Here is a 24,258-nt window from a genome sequence, read left to right on the forward strand (position 1 = left end):
AGAGCGAAGGACAGAAGCAGAAGGAGGGACGCGGGGGCGCTGGGGAAAGCTGCTCGGGGGAAGAAGATAGGGTGGAAGGCAGCAAGGGAAGGAAAGAAAAGGGAAAGGTGTGAAGGAAGGAAGGAAGGAGCAAGGAAAGAAGAAGGAAGGACAGAAGGAAGGAAGGAAGGAAGGAAGGAAGGAAGGAAGGACAGAAGGAAGGAATGAAGGAAGGAGGAAGGAAAGAAGAAGGAAGGACGGAAGGAAAGAAGGAAGAAGGAAGGAAGGAAGGAAGAAAGAAAGGAAGGAAGGATGGAAGGAAGGACAGAAGGAAGGAATGAAGGAAGGAGGAAGGAAAGAAGAAGGAAGGACGGAAGGAAGGAAGGAAGGAAGGAAGGAAGGAAGAAGGAAGGACGGAAGGAAGGAAAGAAGGAAGGACAGAAGGAAGGAAGGAAGAAGGAAGGAAGGAAAGAAGGAAGGAAAGAAGGAAGGACAGAAGGAATGAAACAAGGAATGAATGAATGAAGGAAGGAAAGAAGAACAGGAGGGAAGGAAGGAAGGAAGGAAGGAAGGAAGGAAGGAAGGAAGGAAGGAAGGAAGGGGGAAGGAAGGAAGAAGGAAGGACAGAAGGAAGGAATGAAGGAGGAATGAAGGAAGGAGGGAAAGAAGGAAGGAAGGAAGGAAGGAAGGAAGGAAGGAAGGGGGAAGGAAGGAAGAAGGAAGGACAGAAGGAAGGAATGAAGGAGGAACGAAGGAAGGAGGGAAAGAAGGAAGGAAGGAAGGAAGGAAGGAAGGAATGAAGGAAGGAAGGAAGGAAGGAAGGAAGGAGCCAATGGAGCAAGCAAAGGAGTGAAGGACAAGAGTAGGACATTCGAATGAGAAATGTGTCATAAACCCTCATGTGGACCTGATGCGAGACTCACCGGGGGCCACCAAGTTCTGAACCTGGGCGGGCACCTGGACGTTGGCCTCGGAGGCCAGCGTGAGACGTCCCCCTTTGGCCAGGCGCTCGCACAGCAGCGTGATGTGCTTCTTGAGGCGGGCCGTGTCTCGGGGCAGGCCCAGCTCCGGCCCCCCGGCCTGGGCCAGCGTGGTGGCCTGGTCCTTGGGGCTGCGAGACAGACACGTCCTCAGCAGGTGAGACACGGCCGCGTCGCAGCTCTCCTCCCAGCCCTGAGGGGGAGACGCAAGGGTCATTTTATTTTGAAATTCATTGGGTTAAAATAAGCATTCCAACAACTTTCTTTAGCTTTACTATGAGACAAGCCAAAAAGTACATTTACGCGAATGCTGTCTTGCGCAACAACATTGCACAAATTCTTTTCATGCATACAGTACAACAATAACCTCACAGGGACATCTGACCGAGGCTCCATTGATTATATTTAATATTCCGAGATCCTAAAGTGAGATCATTACGTTTTGCATTAAAAAACGAGCTCCAGCAAGCAATCAAGCGTAGTGATGAGGAAGATAAATGAATAGTAATCACGTCTCACAAAACCCACCGGGCCAGAGTCAACAGTGCAACAAGTGAAGACGTCTTAAATGTGATCCAGCTGAGCTACAAAAAAATTCTAGAAATGTTTAAAAAAAAAAAAAAAAATGAACACAGCTGCAAGGAACTTTTTCTGCATCCATAAAGTTGATGGAGCACTCACACAACACGCGCAATTATTCATACTTGTTTAATACAGACAAGTAAGTATGTGAGGAGGGGGAAAGATGAAATGATATTGGGATGGATGGAGAAGACAGAAATATGTCTCTTACTGGAGATATCTTAATTTTCTTTCTTTCACTCCAAGATCCAGTAAAGAGAATACACATGTGAAAATTGTTGTAAACTCTGCTTATCCTTTGTAGCAGTTGTTTGAAGGTTTATAATTACTGTAATGTTAGCTCATTTCGTTAGCATGTTATTTTATCTATTAGCATTAAGCTAGCAGACACTTGTTGGATCAAATTACATGGTTTGGTTGACCATTTGTTGTTTAAATATAACTGTTGGGTAGATACCCTGCATTTCCAAATATGGTCGAAGTTTACATTTTTTACACTAAGTGGTACTATTGATTCGTCCCCACTTCATGTTATTTTTTTCCCCACATTACTGACTAATTGAGAGTGTGGAAAACAGTTTGAGAACAAATACAGTATATTAATTGCCTTGAATGCTCAACTGTTTTACACCTTTTTAACTATTCCTCACGTGACACTTTGTCATCTCCAGATTGCAACATTTGGATCTTTTTTTTTCAGACAATTACATAACAAGTGAGAGATGCAGTCAGGTCCATAAATCTAATCTTTTTGGCTCTAAACACCACCTCAACGTATTTGAAATGAAATAAATAACTGCCGCTCACTATTTAAGGGTCCAAATGTAATGCGGCAAATTAATCATAAATTTCTATAACGTTTTAATACTTTGTTGTAAATCGTTTGCAATCAACTACAGACTGAAGTCTGGAACGCATAGATGTCGCCAGATGCTTCTTTGCCTTAAAAAAGGAGTCATTGTCCATCTACACTGTGAAGCGCCGTCCGATGATTTCTGAAGCATCTGACTGAATATGAGCAGATAATATTGCTCAAAACACTTCTGAAATTATCCTTCAGCTTTTGTCAGTCACATTATCAATAAATACAAGGGAACCATGAAGTTCCACTATGGGTCATACATGACATGCCCACCTGGCTAATTGTTCAATTATTTTTGGTCCCTTAACCCATTTGCTTCCAAAAACGTATAAATAGGTTCTATTTTAAATATAATCAGTGTCCAAAGACGTATTTATACATTTGTTTTTTATGCTAGAGCATAAAAAAGGCTTTGATGCAGCCTCTGAACTGAAGAGAACAGTTAAAGCAATGGTAGTTATTACAAAAACGGCCAGCAGGTGGCAGCAGAGTATGAGATCAACCAGGGCCATGTTGAAACGAGCTGTTTTCCACACTGTTTGAAACAGATTTGTGAATAATGATGAAACTTCTAATGCTCATTGCTGCAAAATGGAAACAGATAGGAATGTTTACTATTTTTCCTGTTGAAAGAAGAGACTAATCTTTCTTTTTGAAGGTTCCATGTTTTTATCGCAATAGAACACAATATTCAAAATATTCAATATTGCAAAAATCAGTCAAAATCCAGCCAGGAGCGAAGGGGGTTGCATCAGGGAAAATGGCTGGGAGTGAATCAGTTAAAAAGTGTGACATAACATGTTACTTCTTTCATTTCAAATTCATAGTCGTGATGCTTCGAGCCAAAAAGAAATAGAAGATCCAGTGAATTCTACACTGTGACAAACTGACTGTGATCCCGATTTATCCTCACGGGATGGTGAGGAGATCCAGCGCAGTGTAGCTTGTTCTCACACGGTCGTGACTGCACCTCGACTCCTCTGATGATTTTCCCAGACCAGACAGATCAGGACGTTATGTCGTCTGTCTGGAGCGTTCTGCTTCTCGTTGGGATCGCGCCCAGGTGCTGTGCTGGGTCGGGCTCGAACAGCCAGGATTTTTTATTTTTTTTTAAGTCTGACTTTTTCAATTTATCAAGTAAATGACAACATGAATTCTGTATATCCTCCCACAAATGAATGTTTAAGATTGATAGAAACCTCTGGAGGAACTGAAAAAACTACTTAAAAACAAAACATAACAAAAAAAAACACTGTACTTTGTTGCATCTCTACGACGGTGTATTAGGGCCACGTATAAGTATTTTTTTTTAGAGGGCGGGGTCAATATTCCTTGCAAATTTGTCATTTTATAAAGTCTTAAATTTGCGACTTTATAAAGTGGCAGATTTGCGAGAAAAAAAACCCTCAGAAACGTACGAGAAATACAAGTAGCGTACTACTACGCTAATTTGTTAAAATATATATTTACTTGTACATTTATGTTTCCAGAATTATTATGTACACGTTCATACCTTTTGGTATTTTTTTTTTTGTACAAGCATCTAAGTTGATGTGTCGAATCTGCTGCTCTCTGTCATTACCTTGCATTTACCTAAAGTATGCTAGCATCTGATTGGTTAGTGTTAATCTGCTGATAAGAGGTCAGGAAGTGTTGTCGCTCTAGCTGCGGTGTATGATGAGTAAAGTTTAAATTTAAGAATGCCTTTTCATTTTATAAACAATGTCCCATTAACCACCAACGAATCCTCACATGATTAGACTATAGCTACACTATGGGTATTTCTCGTAAGTTTATGATTTTTTTCCCCACAAATTTGTAGGGATGTAATGATAAGCGCAATATCGCGATATTAAACCTGCCACAATATCGTCGTCGTCATGTTCACAATATTTAAATGCAACACATCTGTTAAAAAAAAAGTCACGTTGATTTGCATTTGTGCAGTTCTAGCACCCTCTGATGGCCATTTTTTTTTAGTGCAATTTAATTTTCATTAGGGATGTTTTGGCCCTTTTATGTTTAAAATCTACACTAATTGTCAGATGAAGGGGAACGTAATATGCCTGTGAACCGAGTCAATATGTGGAGTACATTAACAACAACAACAACAACATAATAATAATAATAATAATAATAATAATAATAATAATAATAATAACAATAATAATAATAATAATAACAATAATAATAATAATAATAATAACATTGCTGTTTTGTGCAAAAGCACAATATTGTACTCTTTTTTTCTTTTCTTTTTTTTTTAGTATGAGCCCATTTTTTTAATTTTTTTTATTTTTTTTACAATAAATACTGTGGCCTTATTTAAATATCGCCAACCTCCCCACAATATCGTGATAATTATCGTATCGTGAGCTTCATATCGTGATGATATCATATCGTGACGTTTGGATATAGTTACATCCCTACAAATTTGCCACTTTACTAACTTGCAAATTTACGAGTTTTTTTCTCGCAAATTTGCCACTTTATAAAGTAGCAAATTTGTGAATTTTTTTTATCGGAATATTGCCCCCGCCATCAAAATATATCTATTTTTAATACGCCGTCGTACATCTCCCCTCTGGTAATATCTACTTCTTCAGAATCACCATCAGATCGCATAATGTTGCCTTCTTCTTCTCCTCGAGTGTGTAACATCAGCTTCTTGTCTGTCATCATTTTGTCTTCTTGACCTTGCTCTCAACTCGCTCTGCTTCTTCTTTCAACTCTCTTGTTCTTCCCTCTCGGGCACTGTGTGTGTGCGTGGTCATTAGAGGCTTTATGACCTGTCATTAGGACTCATTAGGGGCCTATCTGCATGGCGGCAGGTGGGGGGTGGGGGGTGAGTGGGGGGTTGGGGGGCTAGAGCGGAGTCCTGTGAGTCTGTCCGAGAAAATGAGAATGTATATATATGTGTGTGTGTGTACCAATTGCGGCGTGTCGTGCAGAATCGGCACCATGGTGGCCTCCAAGATGTTGGTCTGCTCAGGTGTGAGGCCCTGCCCCAGCGACAGCAGCAACACCAGCAGCTGCGTGGAGCTCCTCAGGCGCACGAAGGCCTCCTCCAGTTGACACACGTTCTCCTCCGCCGCCTCCGCCAGAGACATCACCTGGACGGTCACAGCAACAGTCACTACTACTAGCTGTAAAATAGATTTCAAAATTCTGCTACTGGTCTATAAATCACTGAATGGTTTGGGTACTGAAGAAATGTTGATTGAATACAAACCCAGCGGGGCTCTGAGATCTACAGACTTGAGCCTAATAGTGGAACCCAGAGATCGAAGTAAACGTGGTGAAGCTGCATTTTGCTGTTATGCCGCACCAAGTGTAAATGCTTCTAAATCCAGGTTAAAAACTTGGCTTTTTTTTTTTTCGACATACCTTTGATTAACTCGTTCACTTCACTCCCAGCTATTTTCACCGAAGCAACTCCCTTCACTCCTGGCAAGGCCCACATAATATTGTATTCTATTGCTATAACAACATGGAACCTACCAACAGAAAGATTAGTCTCTTCTTTCATCAGGAAGAAAAAGTATATTTCCATTTGTTTCCGTTTTGCAGCAAACATTAGAATATAGCTAAGTTTCATTATTATTCACAAATCTGCTTAGAATTGTGGGCAAACAGCTTGTTTTCATGTCCTTGGTTGATTCTATTATACTATTCTGCTGCCACCTGCTGGTCGTTTTTGTCATTACTACCATTTTTTCACCTGTTCTCTGTAGTTGAGAGGCTGCATCAAAGTCTTCTGTATGCTCTAGCATAAAAACAAACAAACGTATAAATACGTCTTTGGGATACATAATACATTTAAAATAAAACGTATTTATATGTTATAGGGAGGAAATGAGTTAAGGTCTTTTAAACCTTTTTTAATCATTTTTTCCTTTTCTTTTAAACTTCCTTAGGCTCAACATTTTTAAAATTTCCCGTCAGTTTTAACATTGTCAATGTATGTTCTTTTAGTATATTATGTAACCTATTTTTGTTTTCTCTTCTTGAATGTTGTTACTTGCTGTGTTTGTTGATGCTTTAGGTGTTCTCTTTCCTTGTGTAATTGAAATGTGCTATACAAATAAACTTGCTTTGCCTTACTTCATCACTATAGGGATTTATTTATAATGTGGACATCAATAGTTTGGGAAATTGTGAGGGGAAGAGTGCATTTGCTTTAGGGGGTTACAAAAAATGACGTACCGAGTCAGATTTAGCCCCCAGGTATTGCATTTGACACGTGACCTAAGCCATACTAAATGACCCAGAAACTCTATATTGTCACCGTCCTATTACTTTTGTGCACATGGTATATTTTGCCACCCATTTGCTGTCACTCCCCCAAGCCGCATGGCAAACTGTTCCATACGTCATCTGCCACTGAGGTGAGAAGCTCAGATGGAAACTTCTCAAAGCAAAACAAGTCCAAGGATAAAAGTCCAAGGATCAACATGAAAACACGTCCCCCCGCACCCCCACCCCACTCCTCCTTCCTCTCTTCCGAGGACTTTGGTGGTCAGAGGCTGACACATGAGCCAGACTGTGGACAGCCACTTCCTTACTAGCCACTCGCCAATGTAGAGGTCGGGAGATGACAAGGCCGGAGTCTCAAATAGATCTTTTATCTTCTCTTTCCATGAGCAGAGTAGGATGAGTGAACGTTCATTGTTCCACGTGAATGCAGCTCTGCTTATCCATTTTTTTTTTTACTATCCATCCATCCACCCATTCATCCTTATACCTATCAACATTTTTCAGGAGGCATTAAGTAGAACTACATTTTTAACTCAAGTCAACTTTACTTTTGACTCAAATGTGATGGCTGAGCTGTGTTTGGCGACGAAGAATGATCGCCTTCTTAGCGTAGCGTTCAGCTAAACAAGCACTTAAGAGCCGGGCCCCTGTGTCGCGTCTTTGCGGTGACCTCGAAAACCAGCGAACGCCGCCTTTGAGACCAACATTTAAAAGGTGCAACTTAAGACCTCGAGCGAGTTGAACTGTGAACCTCAGCCACGGTCCGTTCTGAACAACGCGATCGAGTGATGACGGGACGATAAGGACGACAAGCGAGGACACGCCCGAGGCTTAGGAGAAAGCAGATCCTGGACTAATGGACCACACTGACTTGACAAATGGATTGAGGAGATTTGTCAAGAACACCCAGATGGGGAAACATCAAACCACTACAACAGGACACCTGGACTTAAGTGTTTGGACACAAATATGGTGGGAAAAAACTGTCCTTAATACTGATTGATGGACAGACAGATGGCCAGATACTTGATTCATCCTATGAGAGACATTAGATGTCTATATGGAAAGATGTTTTGAGCATTAATTTGATATCCTTGATGCCCAGTTTAGGGTCTTTTTGTCCTCACCAGTTAAATAATTCAGTGCTCAAACTCAGTAATGGGTTTCTTGAATCAATCAGATTCAAATTTATCCTCACAGGTATCAGTATTTTTTCATCCTCTGATTGGATGTCAGAGCAACACTAACCTTGCTCTCGCAAGATGAATTCTCGCGGTATTTGAGTTCACAAACTCCAGAGAATACCATCCTGTACCGCTCCCGCAGATAACTTATTGCACTTTAAGACAATTCGGACCGTTATAAGTTCATATTTACAATCATTAAATTAGAATTAGGAATATTTTCATCTCATTGATGATGTCAATGTTTGTGTAACACTTAACTGATTATAACACGTGTTATTTTCATCCATCCATCCATTTTCTTGACCACTTATTCCTCACAAGGGTCGCGGGGGGTGCTGGAGCCTATCTCAGCTGGCTTCGGGAAGTAGGCGGGGTACACCCTGAACTGGTCGCCAGCCAATCACAGGGGACACAGAGACGAACAACCATCCACACTCACAAGCACCGAGGGACAATTCGGAGCACCCAATTAACCTGCCATGCATGTCTTTGGAATGTGGGAGGAGACCGGAGTACCCAGAGAAGACCCACGCGGGCACGGGGAGAACATGCAAACTCCACCCAGGAAGGCCGAAGCCTGGACTCGACGTGCTATTTTCAGTAATAAACTAAATCATTTGACCAGTTACTGCCGCAAAATTGACTTTGGAACTTAATATTTGTGGAGATTTTATCATGTCCTTGACATTTAAGTGAATCGAACCGGATCGGGAAAAATCGAAATTGAAATTAGACTCGCTACCCAAGCCTAGTATTAATGGTATATATATATATATATATATATATATATATATATATATATATATATATATATATATATATATATATATATATATATATATATATATATATATTATGATTCTGGATTGGGTCGGGTAGTCCCCACTGTAGGCCCATGTACCATATGCATGGCCCGCCACTGGCGAAATTCAAGTCAGTGTCAAGTCCCGGAAAAAAAAAAAAAAAAAAAAAAAGCTGAAGTCAGCAAGTCCGAGAAGCCGCAACCTGCAAGACGTTGAATTCCTTCAGTCCTCATGTAACATTTTGACCATACACAGTATCTTAAATTCAACCCCACTCAAGGGCGTGCACACGCACGCACGAGCGGACCACCCTCCCCCGAGACGTGTCTGAAGTGTGTGTGTATTGATAAAAGGCTGAGGGTCCAGTGAAGGGCTCCATTGTCGGTAGCGGCTCGCTTCCACGAATACACTGATTGATGCCAGCTGAGTGGACACAAAGACACTTTTAGTTTGCACGTACACACGCTGACCAGTCATTTCGGAGTAGGAATGTGTCGTGTTTGCTAACAATAGCACACACAAACGTCAACAAACACACATGGATGGTCAACAATGCAGAAGCTGGACATAGACACACACAGACCAGTCATGGATGGTCAACAATGCAGAAGCTGGACATAGACACACACAGACCAGTCACATGACTCAGTGTGTTATCATTGGGGTCGATGGACACACGATGTGGGCTTCATGCTGCATTCAAAGAAGGCGGGAAGTCGGATTATCGCACTTGGATTGTCGCAGTTCCAACCTCAAAGTGTTGGAGGCGAATGTAAACAACTTGTTTGTTGTTCTGGTTAACACAGTCATTCCAAATCACGTTTTGTAACGTGAACCGATTTCAACTAACTAAATTCAAGTAACAATACATTAGCGCATTAGTACCTTTAATGCCACAATTTTTTTATTTATTTATTTTTTTATTTTATTTTGTTTTTTATTTTATTTTGTTTTTTATTTTATTTTTTTTAATGACCGCCCTTACTTGTAAAGCCTGTACTGGGAGAATTGCAGTCGCAACGCAGCTAATACGTCAAAATTTAGCGGTAATAAATGTACTAATAATAATGCATATATTTGTGGAGACTAAGTTGTATTTTCCAGTTTTAAAAATGTGCAGAATTTCACGAGTTACATCATGTTAAAAATTAGATCGCTCTTAATATGAAAAGACAAATGCACTGAGCTGCCACCGACGTCTTACAATTGCAATTATGCCATCTAGTGGCAGAAAAATGAGCTCAACACAAATCAATATCACACTCATTTTTTTACAGTACAGTATGTATTTTTAATTTTAACAAAATTTTATGAAGCATTATGCAATTACTGCATCAATGACAAAAAGGTGCATCCATATTTCTATTAGTTTAACATTTTTTCCACTTTTGTACACTTTTGAGTATGAAAACTTAGAAAAAAGTTATTCTACATTTTATGGTACATTTAGAACAGACAGAAAATTTGCGATTAATCGTGAGTTAACTATATAAGTCACGCGATTAATTACGATTAAAAATGTCAATCGCCTGACATCCCTAATAAAAATATAAATAATTATTGGTTTAAGTCTAACGTCTCACTTTACTTTCCATGCTTTAGTGAACGCTGATTGTGGAGTTACAAATGCTTAGCTCAGTAGCTATCATTTCTTGACTTGTGAATTGCACTTACACTGCATCATGAACTACAAGAAAGGCCAAGCATTACACAAGACATTCAAGTAACCTGCTTCAAACAGTCTGCTATTGACGACTGATGTTGTTTCAGTCCCAGATGGAAGTTTTAATCAAAGTCGATGTCATGTGAAACACGCGTGTCTACAGAGGGTTTCCTTCTCTTAATTCAAGAACAAATTAGCATCGCCATTTAACAAAAGCTGGGATTGCACAAGCCATTTCCTCGGATAGAATTACACGCACAGACTGAGTCTGTACGCACATACACGCACACAATAATGTTCTTCTTCCACTAACACCAGAAGAAGACATTTCCTCAATAATGAAGATGATTAAAAACATGTGCTGAGAGGTCTTGAACTCGTCTACTAACTTGGTGGATAAAAATAGCTACAACATGGATGCCGTGGTATGATGTCACTCGTGGGCCACTACATTAACTAAAGACATTTTTTTTTTTTTTTTTTTACACTAACACTGTAATATATTACCTGAGAAGAAGAGAAAAGATAAGAAGACTCATGAGCTTATTATTATTATTATTATTATTATTATTATTATTATTATTATTATTATTTATTTTTATTTTATTATTATATTATTATTGTTAATATTATTAATAATAGTTTATTTATATTTTATATAATAGATATTTATGTTATATTATGTATTTAGATTATATTATTATTTATTGATATTAATTTATTGTGTTTTATTTTTATTTACTATTTATTATTATTATTATTATTATTTTGTTTATTTATTTAGATTTTATATAATAGATATTTATGTTATATTATGTATTTATATTATATTGTTTTTTTATTATTTATTTATATTAATTTATTGTATTATTATTTTATTTTTATTTACTATTATATTATTATTGTTAATATTATTATTAATAGTTTATTTATATTTTATATAATAGATATTTATGTTATATTATGTATTTATATTGTATTATTATTTATTGATATAATTTTTATTGTGTTGTTTTATTTGTATTTACTATTTATTATTATTATTATTATTATTATTATTTTGTTTATTTATTTAGATTTTATATAATAGATATTTATGTTATATTATCCATCCATCCATTTTCTTGACCGCTTATTCCTCACAAGGGTCGCGGGGGCTGCTGGCGCCTATCTCAGCTGGCTCTGGGCAGTAGGCATGTTATATTATGTATTTATATTATATTGTTTTTTATTATTATATATTTCATATTAATTTATTGTATTATTATTTTATTTTTATCTACTATTCATTTATATTTATTATTATTATTATTATTATTATTATTATTATTATTATTATTATTATTATTATTACTACTACTATTATTTTATGATTAGTTTTAGCATAAATTATCGTGGATGTATTACCTGAGCAATATATCGACAATCGTGGTATCGTCATATCGTGAGATAATAATTATCGTGAGCCTTGTATCGCATATCGTATCGTATCGTGAGGTAGCCCACCCCTAATTAAAATACAATATATAAATATTTAGAAAATCACTGGCAGGTGTACCTAATATTACGGCCTGCGCATGTACAGCAAACAGGTGCACACACAAACACACGGGCACGCGCACGCAAAATGTAGAAGACGGTGTGGATGTAAACAGGCGTCAGACGTGGAGACAGTGCGATGATGCGATCACAACTGCGATAGGTGGCCAGACAGTAACCACTATTGTCGCTGCTCAAAACCAGCATGCACACATACAATAGCGATAAGAGACGTCTGTCTACACGTCTGCTGATAGCATCGCGGCCAGCGAGGACGAGGGAAGGAGAGAGAAGAGACGAGAAGACCGCTGCAGATACCACGGCTAGTTATTCCAACAGAGAAATTAAATAATGAAAAAAAAAAAAGTATGTTACTGTCTACAAAACTGGAGTGATGTGAGTGAATGAATGAGTTATGCGGAGGAGATAGGGTGACAGGGGGAGTGCAGAGATTGATGGTGGGGTCCCGGAGGTATCGAACACACGACCTTTCATCGCGGAGCAAAGCTCTTTGTGTGGCGACCGTGTGAACACGCGTGTAAGAAAAACTCCAAAGTGAACCCACCACGGCAGTGAAAACATTGAAGTTGCCTCCTTTGGCGGCTCATCAATCACGGCTTGACAAAAGGACACTTTTAACACTTTTGGTGACTTTTTGTTGACTTTTGTGGACTTAACCTCGTCTGGATCCACTTTGAGGAAAAACATCACTGTTTTTGCTGCATCATTCTCCGTCTGGGAAGAGTGACCAATCACTTTTGCTCTGTAAATACACACTTGACTGAGGCCTTCATGGGAAATGCCAAGGAAAGTAAGTGTTAGCTATGTTAGCTTAGCATATTAGCATTAGGGGTGTGAATTGCCTAGTATTTGTCGATTCGATCCGTATCACGATTCACAGGGCAAGATTCGATTGGATGCCGAATAATCCCGATACGAATCTGTTAAGTCGATTATTGCCATTTTTAGAAAGTACTAATCGGTAAACTTGTACATGTACACTGTAAGATTTGCATGATAATGTGCATTTAACAAACAGGTTGCAATCTGATTCATGTTTGAACAGCATTAAAATAAAAATATTAAGGGTTAATGTTCCATTAATATAAGTGTGAACCCTAACACTAAGTAAGACTTTTTGTTGAATATTTCCATCAAAAATTGATGTTTAAATATTGATTCGGCCGCATATTGAATCGATACGAGAATTGCGTGCTGCAATATCACGATATATTGGCGAATTGATTTTTCTTCACACCCCTAATTAGCATATTAGCACATTTTATATTAGGGGTGTCAGGCGATTATTTATTTATTTTTTTAATCATAATTAATCACACAACTTCACCAGTTAACACATGATTAATCACAAATTTGATCTGTTCTAAATGTATATCAAAATGTTTAATAAAATTTTTTTCCCAAGTTTTCATACTCTTGTTCACATAAAAGTGAAGAAATCTGTTTAATAGAAATATGGCTGCATCTTTTAGTCATTGATACAGTAATTTCATAATACTTCATAAAATTGTGTTAAAATTAAAAATATGTACTGTAGTGTAAAAGACGAGTGTGTTATTGATTTGTGTTGAGGTCATTTTTCTGCCACTAGATGGCATATTTGCATTTGTAAGACGATGACAGCTCAATGCATATACTTGTCATATTAAGAGATATCTAATCTTTAACATGAAGTAACTTGCGAAATTCTGCACATTTTCAAAAATTATAAAATACAACTTGACCCCAGTCTCCACAAATATATGTATCAATATTATGTTACATTTATTACTGCTAAATTATGACATGGACGTGTCTTCTGCATTGCGACTGGAATCCCCCCAGTCAAGGCTTTCCAAGTAAGGGGCGGTCATTAATCGCACATTTAAAAAAAAAATGTGGCATTAAAGGAACTTAAAATGAACTCAAAATTAACACACTAATTTTGACACCCCTACTTTATATACATCCATTGGTGCACTGGGTGGTCCCAAGGACTCAGAGGCCCCTGACCGAGCAGGGGACTAAATTACAGAGCGTGACCCACCGCAGTGACACCCAACCTGGGATTAACATCCAGCCCGGCTCCCAGGGTGCCGGCAGCCTCAGGCTGCAGGGGGCTGACCTCCACAGGTTCCGAGGTGATCTCACACACACACCGAGGCCCACCCAGACGTGAAATAATGAGAGGGTTGGGTGGGAGTGGACCTCTGGGTGGAGAATTTGGCACTCAAGTCCAAAGTGTGTCTTCATGTATACGTGAGGCTAGAAATTCACAGTTGTCTACCATTAATTGCTTTTTAAAAAATAAATATTTTGTATTAATATTTTAACTATTTTATGGACACTTTTATAATATTTTCATAAATTGTTATTTTAGCATTATTTTAACAAGCTTAATACTTGTGACCTGTTCAAGATTTGAAAAAAAAATTACGTTTTTTTCTTTTTTTTTTTTTTTAGTTTTTTTTTAATAATGATTTTTTAAAAATAAATTATTCAATATTTCTTTTATGTTATGACTATAAGTCACAAAAAATCTAATTCAATTATGTATAAATATTTTTTATTAGTTTGTATTATTTTAAGTATTGCGTGGATGCAAACAAATATTTAATTAAATAACTAACATTTTTCTATGACTTGTGAATATTTTTTTTTATTAATGTATTATTATAAGGGTATAACAATTGTTCCAAAATATTAAAATAGTTTCACTTTGTTTGAAAACTATGAATTTATTATATTATAATTTTAGAATTATTATTCAAATATATTTTATCTATTTTATGGACAGCCATTATTAACATTACGCTCATAAATTATTTAACTACAGTATTTTGCAAAACAAAAAAAGTTTGCTTGAAAATATTCTAGGATTAGTAGTAGTAGTAGTAGTACATTTTTGAAAAAAACATTTTAATTTAATTCAACAAAATTATGGTAACGAAAAAAAAGTTTCCCCAAAAATAACTATCTGATGTTCCTCTACTATTTTTATTATTACATTTTGTGGATTATTAAAAAATAAATAATAAGTTCCCCAAAATTATATAATTAAGTTAATTTTTTTACAAGAACAAATATTTAAATTACTTTATAGACCCCACCCAAAACACAAACAACAAAAATTGTAATAATTAAAAAGCGTTGGATACATTTGTTCCATCAAATGCTGCACTATCAAAGTGCGCGTGTGGAAACATCTGGATGCATGTAATGCAAGGCTTGCATAGGAGGTTACAGCAGGTCAAATGAATGAAATGAAACACACGCATACACGCACACACGTGCATACACACACACCTCATAAAGCAGTCTGCTACAGCTGTGTGGACGTGTGGATGGGGTGAAAGTTCAAACACATATGCTGACAGCACATACTCGCCCCGAAGTGAACACCCTTAAGTCTCACGCGCGCGCTCACACATGCACATAAGCTCAGCTCATGAGAGTGTTAAGAGAATGTGATGTGACGAAACCCAAAGGCCTGTTTCAGCAAAGCAGCAATGTGTGTGTATGCATGCTGTTCCACACTTAAATTAACACAATGCAGAAAGTGCTTTTTGATTATCACAAATTTGATTACATTGCCAGAAATCGACGTAATCTGAGAGCGAGAGGTCAGAGGAAGCAGACAAGGAAATGTAGACAAGGAAGCAAACATGAGCAAATGTGACAAGGAAGATGAAAGCAGGAAGTGGAAATGAAGAAGTGAAGACGAACAAGTGGAGACCAGGAAACGGAGACCATAGAGGAGAGAGCGAAGACAAGGAAATGACGATGAGAAGACAAGGAAGCAGAAAAAAAGGTCATTGGAATGAGGATGCGTGGACAACGAAGTGCAGGCTGGGCAGTGATGACGAGCAAAAGACGACGTGACAACAAGGATGAAAAGACGAGGATGTGGAGATGAGGACATGAAAAGACAAAAAAGTGGAGACGAGGATGTAGAAACAAGGAAGTTTAAAGGCTCAGTCAACCTAAAACATTTCTTGACAATAATATGTTATATGTGACCTCACTAGTCTAAACATGACATTCTGATTAATATTACATTTGTGGAATATGAGTTATGAAGTAAAATCCAGCCATTTTTATCCATCTCAGGGGACGGCCATTTTTCCAGTTGCCGTCGACTGAAGATGACATCGCAGTTGCTCAGAGCTCAGGTAACGACCAATCACAGCTCACCGCACAACTGTGATGTCATTTTTACTAGACAGTAAGTGGCAAAATGGCCGCCTTCTGATACTGATAAAAACTGCTAGATTTTGCTGCTTAACTCATATTCCACTAACGCAATATTAACCAGAATACCATATTTAGACTAGTGGGGCTGCATGGCAAGAATTTTTGGGAAAGTTGACTTCCTCTTTAAGAAAAATAAAGTTGGGACGAGGAATTAAAGATAAGGAAGTAGTGACAAAGTGGAGAAAACAAAATGAAAATGAGGAAGTGTAGCCAAAAGAGACGAGGAAATAAAGTATGGCCAAGAAAGTGGAGACGAGGAGGTAGAGATGGGAAGTGAAGACATGGAAGTAAAGATAAGGAAGTAAACAAGGAAGTGAAGACAAAAACAGTAATGAGAAGAAGTAGCGATGAGAAAGTGAGGACAAGGAAGTGATGACTATAAAGTTTAGACGAGGAAGTGACGACAAGGAGGTGGAGGTCGAGAACAGGTTGTGGTGACCAGAGGCTAGACAAGGAAGTGGAGATAAGAAAGTGAAGATTGAAAAGTGGATACAAGTAAGTTCAGCTTATGTATTATATTTCCTACGGGAGATTTTCAAGGAAGTTAACTACATCCTGTCTGCCAGGAAGATTATTCTGTTTTCTTTTCTCTTCATATGTGCTTTACACTGCCTGCGTGTGTGCGCGTGTGTTTAGTCTAAAGCCATATTTAGTCTCTAGTTCTAAAAGGAGGCCTATAATCACACAGAACCTCTCTCTCTCTCTACTCATTACACACTCACTCACACACTCATACACAAGCCTGTCATTAAAAGTTCACACTAACCTCCTAGGCTGCACGCGTATCGAGTGTGTGTACGTGGACACGCACATGCAAAATTACAAGAGATCAAATCAAAGCTAATAATGCTAAAAGGATGCTACCGGGCTAAAGCTATCAAAAGGCCAGTTGACAAGACATGAATATATCAATCAGTCACACAAACATACGCACAAAATTGCAAGCGACCGAATCAAAGCTAATAATGCTAACAGGATGCTAACCAAGCTAAAGCTATCGAAAGGCCACTTGACAAGACATGAATATATACTAATCAGTCACGCAAACATACTCACAAAATTGCTAGAGACCAAATCAAAGCTAGTAATGTTAATAAGATGCTAACCAGGCCAAAGCTATCGAAAGGCCAGTTGACAAGACATTAATATACCAATCAGTCACACAAACATACGCACAAAACTGCTAGCGACCAAATCAAAGCTAATAATGCTAACAGGATGCTAACCAAGCTAAAGCTATCGAAAGGCCAGTTGACAAGACATGAATATATCAATCAGTCACACAAACATACGCACAAAACTGCTAGCGACCAAATCAAAGCTAATAATGCTAACAGGATGCTAACCAAGCTAAAGCTATCGAAAGGCCAGTTGACAAGACATGAATATATACCAATCAGTAACACAAACATATAGACAAAATTGCTAGAGACCAAATCAACGCTAATAATGATAAGACGCTAACCAGGCTAAAACTATCGAAAGGCCCGTTGACAAGATAATGAATATATACTAATCAGTCACACAAACATACGCACAAAATTGCTAGAAACCAAATCAACGCTAATAATGATAAGACGCTAACCAGGCTAAAGCTATCGAAAGGCCCGTTGACAAGATAATGAATATATACTAATCAGTCACACAAACATACGCACAAAATTGCTAGAGACCAAAACAATGCTAACAATGCTAACGGGATGCTAACCATCGCAATCGCACAATGAACATGGACAGCCAATCGTGGTCACACACAAAGACACACACTTGGAGGCCGCGTATGCCTGCGTGTGCGCGCTCGTGTGTTTGCTTTGCACTGAATGGTCTCATTGAAGAGAGTGAACGCTACAAGAGAGCACGGGGGGGTTGGGGACTCCGGGAATTTACTGCTACAAGATAAATATCCTCATCTCGGCGTCGCCAGGCTGCCGCACGCACGTACACGCGCAAACCATAAAATCAGTGCGTAATCTTACAAGTCAGCCATTGTTTGTCACGCGGAAGTGAAGCGCACACAACGTGCAGAGGCAGACATGTTGACTTTGGGCAGAGCAACACACACACACGACATGCACACATACGCTGACACATATGAAGACCGACCATACGTATAACAGTTTTAATGGGGGGAAAAAAAAAAAATCTAGTTACAACTTTTTCCTCTCAATATTGCGATTTAAAATGTGACACCCCCCCCCCCACAAGGTTCCCATGAACTTTTTAACAAACACACGCAATAGTTTGCATTACAATAAACAAGAAAATAATTATACATACATTTGATGTCTTAGGCTTACACCAAAATAAAGGCCAATGAATCATTTATTCATTAACTGTGAATGAATTAATAAAAAAGGAGTATATTTATATACTTGATCATAATATTACCAACCAAGTGGTGTAAATTCAGGCCAGTATGTCAGATGCAAACAATGCAAACAAATCTGTGTTTTAACTAGGACTATGTATCGATTCTAATTTCCTCAATCGATTAAATTTCGAAGTTCAGTTCGATTCGATGTTGACTTTTTCCAATTTGATTCAATTCACTTCTCTTCAGTCCAATACTGATTGATTATGGAACATCAATTCTTCTTAAATATCAAAGATTCCAAAATAAATTTTGCAGAGGTAACTGTTAAATGTTGGTTTACTAATGAAAGTAACAGTGTTAAGTGTTTCACAAACACTGCCATCAGCAAAGCTGAAATGAAAATATTTGCATGCATATTTGTAATTCAATAAGCATAAATTAAAAAGATTCTGAATCGTCTTAAAGTAAAATAAGTCAGGTCTTTCATAAATGTAAGAAAATACTTTTAAATCCATGTGAACATTAAATATCAAGAAAACAATAAGATACTACATGTTTGGCCTTTAAATTTCTATTTTCTTATGAATGTATAGGAAAAAGGGTGGCACGGTGGTTGGTTAGCACGTCCGCCTCCCAGTTCTGAGGACTCCGGTTCGAGTCCAGTCTCCGGCCTTCCTGGGTGCAGTTTGCATATTCTCCCCGTACCTGCGTGGGTCTTCTCCGGGTAGTCCGGTCTCCTCCCGCGTTCCAAAGACGTGCATGGCAGGTTGAACACTCTGAATTGTCCCTAGGTGTGTTTGTCTGTGTGCCCTGCGATTGGCTGGCAACCAGTTCAGGGTGTCCCCTGCCTACTGCCCAGAGCTGGCTGGGATAGGCGCCAGCAAACCCCAAGACCCTTGTGAAGAATAAGAGGTCAAGAAAATGGATGGATGGATGGATGGATTTATGGTTTTATGAATCAATATCAGGCTCGAAAAGGATAATCATTCGATATTATTTGATTTTTTAAACCCCTAGTTTTAACCACTTCAACAATGTGTTCAATCTTAATATACATTTACATGTGAAAGAGACACCCCTTAGAAGCTACTTAAAGCACAAAATGAAATGCTTATTTGGAACCTCGATGTACCTACTGACCGAAATGAAGCATCCCCCTCCCCCTAAACTGCAGCCTTTGATTTTAAAATTGCATTCTACAACATTGCAACGACCATTTGAATTCAATTCGGTTATTATGTACTGCTACTTTAGCATCCAGGAAATCTATCTATGCTTCTAGACGCTGACAAAGACGGTGATGGATTTCTCTTCAAAGGTGCATCCCATGACCTTACAAAGCATCAGCCTATATCGTCCACATCACAGAGCCTTCCTCCTTTCCTCGACACGATGAGGCGTCATCACCCCCAAATGTGACGATGTCGCAGAGAGTGACGCCGCCTCATCACAAAAACACCAAAATACACATCGCCACGATGTTTGGCCGTCGACCCTTTGCGGGGAAAGAGAGTACTAAGGAGCCGAGGGCGGGTGAGCCCAAGGAGGAGGACAACATTGCATCCTACCTCAAGTTTCTGGAAGGCAACTACCGAAAGATGCTGATTGAGAGCTTGCAGCTGTACACCATGTGGGCCGGTGGGAATACGCAGGCTGAGCTGTGCAGGAGCAACCTGGAGATGGAGCACTTCAAGGTGGATCTGCGCACCATCAACATGGAGCTGGAGAACGTCCGGTTGGAGCTGTGCAATACCAACCGTGAGCTGGATGAAATCAAGGCCTACAAGGACGACCTGGCCGAGAAGGAGGCCAGCAGATGGCTTGAGAAGGAGGAGTTTCTCCTGGGCCCGGAGACCCTTGTGGTGCGTATATGTACAACTTTGTTTTTACAACTTAAGTAGTCAACCCGAAGTTTTTACACCTCCTTTTTAGTACCTGGCTGGAAGAGGGACTCTGGCGGAGGATAAGGAGGTGAGGAACAAAGAAAAGGAGGCAGTAGAGAAGAAGAATGGTAAAGAGTGTGACAAGATGCAGGAGGAGCCGGAGACCAGTCTCGTGCGTAAACAAATGCAACATTTTTGTTTTTTGTTTTTACATGTTATGCAATCAACACGTTTTGACGCCTTCTACTTAGGACCGGGCTGGAGGATGGTCTGTGGCAGTGGAGAAGGAGGTGCAGAAGAAAGAGCAAGAGGTGGCGGTGGAAGAGGAGGATGGCAAAGAGTGTGATGCGAAGAAGGACAAAGAGGAGGAGAAAGCTTGGAGGGAGGAGGATAAAAACAGGGGGGATAACAACCCGAAGGATGAGGAGGAGGAGGAGAAATGCAACGAAAGGGAGCAGGAGAAGGAGCTCAAGGACCAGGGGGAGAAAAATCTGAATGAGGCCAAGGAGGAGGGGGCGACGGAGGCAGACGGCAACCGGACGGAGGAGGATGAAAAGAAGGAGGATGTGAACGGGAAGGAGGAGGAGGTGAACGACAACAGAAAGGAAAATGAGGAGGACATGAAAAAAGAAACCAACCGTGACCAGAGGGAGCAGAAGTTGAGGGAAAAGGATGTGAAAGAGAGGGAAAATAAGGAGAACCAGGAGGAGAAAGAGACCAACAATGACCAGAAGGAGCATAAAGAAATGGAAATGGAGAAGACTGAAAATGACCCAAAGGAGCAAATAGAGAGTGAGAAGGAGGTGAAAGAAAAGAAAAATGAGGAAAACAAGGAACCGCAAGAGAGGGAAATAGCGACCTGTAGTTACCGACAGGAGGAGAAGGAGGTGAATGAGCCCACAGAGGAGAGTGGTGGCCTGAAGTATTTAGAGGAGAAGGAGGACAGGGAGCAGAAGGAGATGGTAGAAGTGGTTCAAAAGGATGTAAAAAAGCTGACTCAAAGCAGCTGGAAGGAGGAGGCAGGACCCAGTTGGAAGGAGGACAAAAAGGAGAGGATGAGGAATGAATGGGACTGGAGATACAAGGAGAAAAACGAGGCCAAACTGGAGGAGGAGTGGAAGGAGAGGATGACCAAAACGAAGGGTGAGTGGCTAGAGAGAGCGCGCAACGAGGAAGAAAGGAGGAAGGAGAAGGACCGGCAGGAGAGGGAGAAGAGGAAGGAAGAGATGAAGAAGGTAAGGGAGAGGAAGGAGAATGCCGAGTGGAAGGAGAGGGAGGCGCGGGAGAGGGAGAAGAGGAGGGAGAGGGAGAAACTCAAGGCCGAATGGAGGGTGAAGGAGATGAAGGAGGAGGAGAGGAGGAAGGAGAGGGAGAAGCGGAAAGAGGAGTGGTGGGACAGCGAGGAGGAGGCCAATGAGCGGAGGGAGGAGGAGAAGAGGGAGCGCGAGAGGCGGGATAAGGAGGAGTGGAAGGAGAAAGAGAAGCTGAGAGCCGAGTGGAAGGAGCACGAGAGGAGGGAGGAGGAGAAGAAGAAAATCAAGAAGAAGGAGAGGGAGAGGAAGCTGAAGGCAGAGTGGGAGGAGATGGAGAAGCGCAACAAGGAGAAGCGGAAGGAGACGAAGAGGAAGGAGGAGAGGACGGTGCGAGAGAACAAGAGGGAGGAGGAGAGGAGGAGGGAAGCAGAAGGAGGAGACGAGGTGAAGAGGACGTCCTTCTTTGGGAGGGTCCTTGATCTCATCTGCTGTGGCATGAGAGAACAAGCCTGAAGCTCCGCCTCCTCAAAGTCTATATAGGACCTCCCTTTGCTCAAAATCAGGAGGGTTCTTGTCATGGCGCTTCAAAACCAAGCACCCAAATTCAGGCACGTCGTCAAAAAACTGCTGGAGTCTGGTCCTGGCACGGAACGACCATTCCTCAACAATCAACAAGAAGAGTTGCCTCATCTTGGCACAGAACAGCAGTTTGTCAACGGAAAATTCCGCCATCTTCGATCCCACCTTTTCACTTTTGCTGCGGTCTGAATCGTCAAGTAGTAGTGAGTCAGCCATTTTGGGGATGAATAAAGTATCAATCCATCCATTTTGTACTATTAGTTGAATGTGTTGTGAAACAATAGCCTAAATCACTTCCATTGAGAGCCAGTTTTTGTGGAAAGCACATATCGGAGGTTTATCAGTGATTTTTTGGTTTCATTATTTTTCTTTGTCCCCCTATGGATTTCAATGGTGGCGGCACGGTGGTCGAGTGGTTAGCACGTCCACCTCCCAGTACTGAGGACTCGGGTTCGAGTCCAGGCTCCGGCCTTCCTGGTGGAGTTTGCATGTTCTCCCTGTGCCCGCGTGGGTCTTCTCCGGGTACTCCGGTCTCCTCCCACATTCCAAAGAAATGTGTGGCAGGTTAATTGGGTGCTCCGAATTCTCCCTAGGTGCTTGTGAGTGTGGATGGTTGTACGTCTCTGTGTGCCCTGCGATTGGCTGGCAACCAGTTCAGGGTGTACCCCGCCTACTGCCCAAAGCGAGCTGAGATAGGCTCCAGCACCTCCTGCGACCCTTGTGAGGATAAGTGGTCAAGAAAATGGATGGATTTCAATGGGACTGATTTTTGCTATCCGCCGCAAATGGCAAACATCCACTATTAAGAAATAAACAGATTGTGTAAGTATAATTTAACTGAAAGTCATGCATTATGACACTGTTGATCTTTTCAGCTAATATCTAAGTATTACATGCAGCTTTAAGGGGCGTGGCCTAATTTTGGCTGCCAATTCTAAATTTAGCCTTAGTTTTAGTCCAATTTCAGTCACGCTTGCTCGTTTTTATCAAAGTTAGTTAACCTCGTCCCATTTTTATTTAGTCCATTTTTAGTCGACTATAAATCTAGCATTTTTGTTTTTAATTTAGTTCAAGAAAACGTATTTTATTTTAAATATAAATTGAAAATTTTTATTTCATTTTAAATTGAAATTATTTTATTTTAAGCGTATTTTATTTGTCTAGTTTTAGTAAAAAAAACTATCAGGGTTTTAGCCTAGTTTTAGTCAGAACAACCATTTTACCGCTGTATTTGTTTTTTGTTTTTTTTGTCAGATTTTTTTTTTGTCAGCAGATTTATTTAACCTTTATGATTCTAAAACTATTTCACATAACATTTTCTCATCTTTTTGATGAAAAACAACTTCACACACAATTACAGTGGCTACTATGGCTCCATGCTATTAGCTATTAAGTTAGCCAACATTAGTTAGCTGTCGCATTATTATTGATGAACGTTATAGCCGTTGGATTAACAGATTAGCAGAGGCAAGATCTTACAAAACCATGTCATTTTCATCTCGTTTTTGTTCATGAATTAAAATGTCCATAGATTTTAGTACAGTTTTTATTAAGTGAAGGACATTTTCGTCTTGTTTTCATTAGTCGACGAAAATGCATACTGATATAGTCCCAGTTATTGTTTATTAATGACGGTTTAAGTCTAGTCTAGTTTTAGTCCGGTGAAAAATGTGTGTTGACGAAATTATTTTTGTCTAGAGTTTGTTAAATTAACACTAGCGTGGCCTCATGAGTGACATCAAGAGTGCCAGCATCCACCATGAGATTAGTTCAACGTGAGCATCTTTTCATGCTCCTTCCGAGTGTTTTTATTTTGTATTTGCGTTTTTTTTTGTTTTTTTTTACCGTCCCATTAAATAACCGCACGTCAGCCGTTGCCCTGACGACGACGCGGGTGTTTAATAAAAAATCGGCTCGACCACCTCACAGGGCCTCTCTGATCTCCCTGGCGGCATCGCGAGCTTCCAACGTGGAGGATTTATTAAATCTCCGCCTGGCGACTGATGACGACGCTAGGAAAAATGTTCACCCCACCGGGCGCCACATTAAAAGAGCTTTTAATGAAAAGACGTTTGTCTCCTTATTTTTTTGTCTCCTTGACATTGCCCACAAAGACACCACGT

The 24,258-nt window shown here is 39.7% G+C and overlaps 2 protein-coding genes across 2 annotated transcripts in view; one reads left to right on the top strand and one right to left on the bottom strand.

Moving 5' to 3' along the window:
• Nucleotides 1-876: 876 nt before the first annotated feature.
• The window catches only part of bbs9 (Bardet-Biedl syndrome 9), a 61,460-nt gene continuing 38,078 nt past the window's right edge, over nt 877-24,258 (bottom strand). The window contains exons 20-21 of the mRNA XM_077527122.1: nt 5,334-5,516; nt 877-1,152 (exon numbers count right to left, since the gene is read on the bottom strand). Coding sequence (XP_077383248.1) covers nt 877-1,152; nt 5,334-5,516 — 459 coding nt within the window. The remainder of the gene's footprint in view (nt 1,153-5,333; nt 5,517-24,258) is intronic.
• LOC144022310 (uncharacterized) lies at nt 19,712-22,382 on the top strand. Its single transcript, XM_077527014.1, has 3 exons — nt 19,712-20,282; nt 20,353-20,475; nt 20,555-22,382. The coding sequence occupies exons 1-3, from the start codon at nt 19,842-19,844 to the stop codon at nt 22,067-22,069; spliced, it is 2,079 nt and encodes a 692-aa protein (XP_077383140.1). The 5' UTR covers nt 19,712-19,841; the 3' UTR covers nt 22,070-22,382.

The sequence above is a fragment of the Festucalex cinctus genome, chromosome 7, assembly GCF_051991245.1.
Source record: "Festucalex cinctus isolate MCC-2025b chromosome 7, RoL_Fcin_1.0, whole genome shotgun sequence".
NCBI classification, from domain to species: domain Eukaryota; kingdom Metazoa; phylum Chordata; class Actinopteri; order Syngnathiformes; family Syngnathidae; genus Festucalex; species Festucalex cinctus.